At 28.5% G+C, this 7,467-nt stretch overlaps 1 protein-coding gene across 1 annotated transcript; it reads right to left on the reverse strand.

The window, feature by feature from the left end:
* Nucleotides 1-5,848: 5,848 nt before the first annotated feature.
* Nucleotides 5,849-6,627, reverse strand: LOC103495015 (defensin-like protein 1). The gene is made up of 2 exons (XM_008456441.3): nt 6,473-6,627; nt 5,849-6,367 (listed from the first exon to the last, which is right to left on the reverse strand). The coding sequence occupies exons 1-2, from the start codon at nt 6,549-6,551 to the stop codon at nt 6,192-6,194; spliced, it is 255 nt and encodes an 84-aa protein (XP_008454663.1). The 5' UTR covers nt 6,552-6,627; the 3' UTR covers nt 5,849-6,191.
* Between the last annotated feature and the right edge of the window lie 840 nt (nt 6,628-7,467).

Genomic DNA, 7,467 nt, shown 5'->3' on the forward strand with positions numbered 1-7,467 from the left:
CAACTAGTTGGCAGCCTAATTTACCTAACTGTGACTCGTCCAGATATTGCGTATGCAGTTCATATTGTTAGTCAGTTCATGGCTGCCCCTCGTACAATTCACTTCACTGCCGTCCTTCGCATTCTTCGCTACATCAAAGGTACTTTGGGTCATGGTCTACAGTTCTCCTCCCAATCCTCCCTGGTTCTCTCTGGTTTCTCTGATGCTGATTGGGCGGGTGATCCTACTGATAGACGGTCTACCACTGGCTATTGCTTCTATCTAGGTGACGCTCTTATCTCCTGGCGAAGTAAGAAACAATCTGTTGTTTCCCGTTCCAGCACAGAGTCTGAATATCGTGCACTGGCTGATGCTACTTCAGAATTAATTTGGCTGCGTTGGCTTCTTACTGATATGGGGGCCCCACAGACATCACCCACTATTCTTCATTGTGATAATCACAGTGCTATTCAGATTGCACACAATGATGTATTCCATGAACGAACAAAGCATATTGAGAATGACTGTCACTTTGTTCGCCACCACCTACAGAGCAACACACTTCATCTCCAACCCATCTCTACCACCGATCAACCTGCGGATATATTCACCAAAGCTCTCCATTCTCCTCGTTTCACTCAGTTAATTCACAAACTCAAGGTGGTCTCGACACTCCCATCTTGAGTTTGAGGGAGGGTATTAATGAAATTAGAGCAAATATCATGGAGTAGATTATGCTCAAATATCATGGAGGAGATTATGCTCAAATATCATGGAGGAGATTATGCTGTATTTAACACTATTATTCTTCCCTTATTTAACCTTAATTTTGTGTATAAATATACATGTATGCTGTAATATTTGATATGAGAAATACAGAAAAATCAATAAAGTTACAGACACTATAAAAGTAAACGCTTAAAAAGATGATAATGGTGGGTTAATCTTGATCTTAATTAAATTGTAAATTAATGTAAATTGTCTTAATTGAGTAATAGTTGACATATACATTCTTTTAGGCTAGAAGGTCTAAATTTTCGGCACATCTTTTACTCAAAGAAAAAAGTCGCAAAGTGAACAGTGAATACATAACAACGGAAATGATCACATGAATCTGTTATCCATTTGTGTAAAAACCAAGGCAAATGGAGATATGCTTTAGGTGATCTTTTATTGGGATTTTTGTCACTTTTGATTACCAAAATTCAAACCTTGCATCCATTTCTAGGTGAGATTTGTCAACAAATCCATTTTCTTAGAAATATTATAAATTTGTTAAAAGAAAACCTTTTCTTTTTCTCTATAGTCAATGTTTGGGTTTTTAGTAAGGACGACTCCTTTTATAAAACTCAAACAAAATCTGACCCAATGGTTTTAAAAGTATGTTTTGCCAAATGACTCATTCCTACGATTAAGGTCTTTAAGGTCTTTTTTTAGTCGATGGAGTGTTACACCAATGATACAAAAGTTTTAAAATAAACTCCCTATCTCAACATTTTCTAACCAAAAGGTTAACAGTATGACCAAAGTTGTTTTAGACTAAAATTTCAAATTATATCTATACTAAATATTGATAAATATTAATAGACTTCGATCTTTGTCTAGCTATAGTATTAATAAAAATTAAAAGAAATATATCGGTGTATATCGTTGATAGAATCTAAAATTTTACTATATTTTGTAAATAGTTTCAAATGATTTTATTATTCATAACAATTTTCTTTAATTTATTAATGAATTAAGTTTTATTTATTTTCCAAGATATAAAAATCCGTCAAATTTGGAGACTCTAGTTGCCTCTAATACTCCCTAAATAATTATTTCTTAGGCTTCAGAGTATAATGAACAATCTTAAGGGGGTGTCAACCTAAACGAGATGTCCAATGTGTCCATTGGTCCTTCAATTGCTAATTGTCTTTTCACGAAAATATAACTTAGGTTTTAAAATTTGAAAGTCAGTTAAAAAAACAAACAAGAATATTTGATATGAGTATGAAATTTGATGGAAAAATCTAAGAAACAAAGCAGCTTTAGTGTTCATATTACTATTTTGATTGATATCAGCTACCAGGTGCAAAAATTTAAAAAAAAAAAAAAACAAAACAAAACAAAATCAAAATTTTGTTTCAGTACTTTTATAGAATCAATAATTTAGTCTCTCACTTGTTAATGCGTAAATATTTGATGTTTGTACTGCGCTTTAGCATTGGTTCCAATGGTTCCAATTTTAACAATTTACTCTTTCTATATTTTTTAATTTCAAACAATTTTATTTTTATTGTAAAATTTTTTAAAAACAATAAAATATCAATACTATTTATCGATTATGGCAAAATTCATCGAATTCTCTCTGCTTAATTTTTTTCTATTCAATTTAAAAAAAATATCGTCAAGCTTCATTATCTATAATCCTTACGTAAAAAATCAATTAGTTTTATTGTTTAATGAACAAACTTTGAGCCTTAATCAGTTTATATTAATCATACGTATGCAGTAACTTTTCATTTGGTCTCAGTAATATATTTTTCAACATAAGACTTAAGTGATGCTTGAGGTGCCTGAATTGTAGTTACCAAATCTATACATTATAATAATTTGTAAATAATAATTACAATATGTATTTGTGATCACGTGTATACCATTTTGCTTTAGGTTAAAAGTAAATAAACATTTTGTAACAAAAGTGAATTGGAAATAGTTACACTAACACTTGAAATATTTGAAAACACCCCTTAATAAGTTGGGAGCCAAACAACCCCTAAATTGTTGCAAATTGTGGAATGCAAAAAATTAAATCGATATTTTAAATTTTTTAGATCACAAATATTTTTATAAGGGCAGAAAAAATATATTTAATTGTCTAAATTTTAAATGCATGAAATAATTAATTGTTGTGTTTTGATATAAGAGATTTTTAAGGAATCTTTTTAAAAAATATAATAAAACGGTAAAATATTTAAACTGTATAGAACAATTTCAATAACGAAAAATTCTCACATATCCACGATGGAAAATACCAAATCTTTATATTTAGTAAACGATTGTTTATATTTGGCTATTTTTGGTACACGATCGTTTAGATTTGATCATTTAGATTTAGGTAGTCAGATCTTCTATACACGATCATTTAATTTGGTTACATAATCGTTTAGATTTAGTTATACAATCATTTAGATTTGATCGTTTAGATTTGGGTGGTCAAATCTAAACATTTTATTTTTAAAAATTCTGATCATTTAGATTTAGTTATACCATTGTTTAGATTTAGTTATAGGATCGTTTAGATTTGACTACCAAAATTTAAACGACTTTTTTCTTCAAGATTTGGTATACGATCGTTTAGATTGGCTAAACGATTTTTTTTAAGATTCATTCGGTACACGATCATTTAGATTTGATCGTTCATTTTTTTGTACACGAGATTTGGATACCACAATCTAAATGATTTTTTAGGATTCTTTGTACACGCTCGTTTAGATTTGACTATTATTTTTGTACACGATCATTTAGATTTGGCTACCCGTATTTAGACAACGTTTTTTCCTATCTTTTATATTTAATACATGATCTTGAACAACCAACTAAAAAGTTTGAAAAAAAATAGATTTTTTATATTTGATACACGATCTTGAACCAAATAATAGTTCGAGGGAAAAAAAAGAAGAAAGAAGATGTAACAGACAAAGAAAGGAAGAAAGGAAAAAAAAAAAGAAAAGAAAGATGATGGAACAAACGAAGAGGAGAAGAAAGACGGAAGGACAAATCTGAAATATTTAAAAAAAATGACTAACTTCATGGGTTTTGTTATACATATCGTAAATATTTTACCAGTTTGTTATATCTATGAAAATTTTTCAATTTTTAATGTTTAAAAGCAATATATATTTGATTTAGTAAGTCACATGTAATTTATGAATAGGTACAAACGTCAAATAGTTGAATAATAGTAATTAAGTCTAAATAGTATAATACATGTGTATAAAAATATACTGTGTCTAAAAAAAAAATTGGAAGAGTAAGGCTTAAATAGTGGGAAAATAGTAGTAAACTTAAAATAAAAGTAAAATTATGTGGAAAAAAGACATTGATATCAATATTATATTGTAGAGTAAAACCTATGAAAGAAGTCATAAAATTATTAAGAATTTTGAATCACAAACGACAAAAAGGGAGAGAAAATTTTGTTATTCTTACAAGAATGGAAAGACTAAAAATTGATATTGAAACAAAAAAGCTTGACTAACAAAACTAAATATTGTAAACATTTACACGTTTCAGCTATAGGTATATTTTTCTTTTTTATTTGTTTTTGAAAGGAGTGTCATATTAGATAATAAATACCATATTATTACATTATATTATATTATATTATATTATATTATATTATATCATATCATATTAAGAGGTTATGTAGAAAGTTTCAAACTACTCATTTAAATTTGAGTCACCGACGAAGTCAATAGATAATATAAAAAAAGAAAAATTTTCATAAATGTAACGAAAGACTAAATTATTTATAGTTTGCGTAACAAAACATATAAAGTTAGTCATTTTTAAATATTATAGATTTGTTCTTTCATCTTCCTTCTCGTCTTCGCTGCTATTTCTTTTATCGTCTTCTTCTTCTTCTTTTTTTTTTTTTGCTGTATAGAACAATTTCGGAAATGGAAAAAGTCCATAGCCATACCGTGAAAAATACCAAAAATGTCCCGTCAACCACATTGTCAACAACGTGCGCGTAATACATTTGGCACACGATTGTCTAGATTTAACTAGTATATGATCGTTTAGATTTGGCTACGATTTTTTTCTCAATTCTATCGTTTAATTTTGTCACACAATCATTTAATTTGGTTACACGATCGTTTATATTTGGACCCAAATCTAAACAATTTTTTTTCAAAATTTGGTAGACGATTGTTTAGATTTGGCTAAACAATTTTTTTAATTCTTTTGGTACACGATCGTTTAGATTTGTCTACACGATGATTTGTTTTTTTACGCGATCGTTTACTCTTTTTACACGATTATTTACATTTGGCTACTCCAATCTAAATAATTTTTTTCAAGATTGTTTATATATGACCTTTTAAATTTTGCTATTTTTTTGTACACGGTCGTTTAGATTTGGTTACTCAAATTTAAATGACGTAAAAAAAGAAGAAGAAATAAGATTTTTTATACACAATCTTTTGGATTTTTCTATTTTTTGTACACATTTGTTTAGATTTGGTTATCCAAATTTAAATGACGTAAAAAAAAGAAGAGGAAAAGAAGAAAGACATGGAAAGAAATCGCAACGAAAAAAAAAAAGACGATGAAATAAATCGCAGCGATGAGTAGAAAAAAGATGGAAAGACAAATCTAGAATATTTAAAAAATGGTTAACTTCCAATAGTTTGGTGTTTTGTTACATTTATTAAAATTACCAAAAAAAAATCATTTTTTTATATAAATTTTAAATTTAGTTCTTCACATTACTTTGTTGTTTTAAAAAATTGATATTGTTTTTGTTATACAATTTTTACTGTGTATTTTAGGAGTATATTTACCTATTATATTATATTGTACGATAATTATTATAATTTATATGTGATAAGCGAGTATAAACCAAGACAAACCATTATCTATGTCTATTATGATAGAGATAGTAGTCTATCTTAGTTTATCATTGTCCATCGTAGCTACGTGATATATATTTTACTATATTTTATAAATAGTCAAAATAATAAAAGTAATTATTTAATACTTTTTAACCATATAAGTTTCTTAGGTTATGTTTAATTTATGAGAGCGTTGATTTTAACTAGTTTTTGTTTTCAATATAGAAATTGCAGGGTAAGAACTGAACCTATAGACAAAATTCACGTACATCAAAGTCATGACTTTATTCAATATTCAAAGATGAAGGAACACACAAAACAAGCTGCTAAAGATAAATAGCAGCATATATATATATATATATATATATATATATATATATATATATATATATATTTAATTATCACAGATTTTTCAACCACATCATAAACTTCTCACGCTTAAAAACATTAATTAAAGCTAATAATATTACATATAGATCCCTTCCACACACACCCATATAAGAAAACAAGTAACTGAAACTTTTATTTTATAGAAAGGGAAATGATATGGAGAAGGAGATAAGATGATATCGATCATCATATGATAATTATCCTGCATATGGTAGTTTTTCAACAGTTGAAGTAGCAAAAGCAAGCTCTTCCAGGAAATTGAGCATGGCAAGCTCCATGTTTCGCACCTTCCCAATTCTTGCATTGCCGATCGCAATGCTTCGTGTCCCCGCACCATCCCGACCACGTCTTGCTTCGCCTCTCGCACACCTTTGCCTCCACCACCCCTTGCTTTTCTGAAGTGAAAAAAGAAAAAAACAACAAAAACAAAACTCATGTAACAACTGGTTTTCATAAAATAATTTCTTTCTATACAATTTCTTATGTGCTTCGTTAATTACCATTCATGGAAAGCGTGAGGGCCAAAAGGAAAAGGAAAGCAACAATCATCTTGGCAGAGTTGCCCACAACCTTGGCCATTTCTAATTGTTTGAATTCTTTATGATTTTTTTGTTTGCAAAAATGCTTATGAAGAGATCACTTGATGGGATATGTATTTATAGCCAGAGAGGCTCCCCATTTCTATCTCTTTCTCTATATTTTATTCTTCAAGTACAAAAAATTCAAGAATTTTTAATGGAGGAAATTGTGGGGCTTTGAATAATGGGTGTGTGTGTGTGTATACTTTGTTGGTATTAGGGTTCCAATTTTCTATTTTATCGCGGACACATTATTTCGTGTTTTAAATTACATTATAACGAATTTTCAAGGCAGTTTTGAAACCTTTGTAAAAGAAATTATCAGAATAATATTCCAGATTTCTAAAGAATATGATTTCTTTTTTTAGGAAACAATAGACTTAATACATAATTTTTATTATAATAAAAAATAGAAACATTTTTAAATAAAAATAAATTAAATTAAAATATTTACGACATATAGTAAAATGTTGGATTTTATCAATGATATAAAAACTGATAGACTTCTATTACTATCTATCAATATGATTGATAGAATTTCAAATTATACTACATTTTGTCAAATATGTCATTGTCGACAATTTTCCTAAAAAATATTATTCATATACTCTAATAAAACACTCACCCTCCAAATATTAAAAACTTCAAAATACATAATAATTCAAACACTCTTCCCGAACAAATCAAATCAACTCACATTTTAATTTTTTCCCCAACAAAGCACTCAAGCCCTACCTCAAATCCCTAAAACTTTTAAGTTATAACACCACTGACTTTATAAATTAACTATTTGGATTATGATCACCTAGGTAACTTAATCTTAATCCTAAACTAACTATGAACTTTCGTTCAAATGGTATTATCCTTAAATCTGCATAAGTACGGACAGCTCAACGGTGCTGGCCCAATAAGTCTCC

This window comes from Cucumis melo, chromosome 4 (genome assembly GCF_025177605.1).
Source record: "Cucumis melo cultivar AY chromosome 4, USDA_Cmelo_AY_1.0, whole genome shotgun sequence".
NCBI classification, from domain to species: Eukaryota; Viridiplantae; Streptophyta; class Magnoliopsida; order Cucurbitales; family Cucurbitaceae; genus Cucumis; species Cucumis melo.

What these genes read in the sequence shown, in the direction of transcription:
- LOC103495015 (XM_008456441.3), bottom strand. Translation starts at nt 6,551, where the DNA reads ATGGCCAAGGTTGTGGGCAACTCTGCCAAGATGATTGTTGCTTTCCTT. An exon ending in CCTCACGCTTTCCATGAATG is followed by an intron (nt 6,368 to 6,472) that starts GTAATTAACGAA and finishes TTTTCACTTCAG; the next exon opens with AAAAGCAAGGGGTGGTGGAG.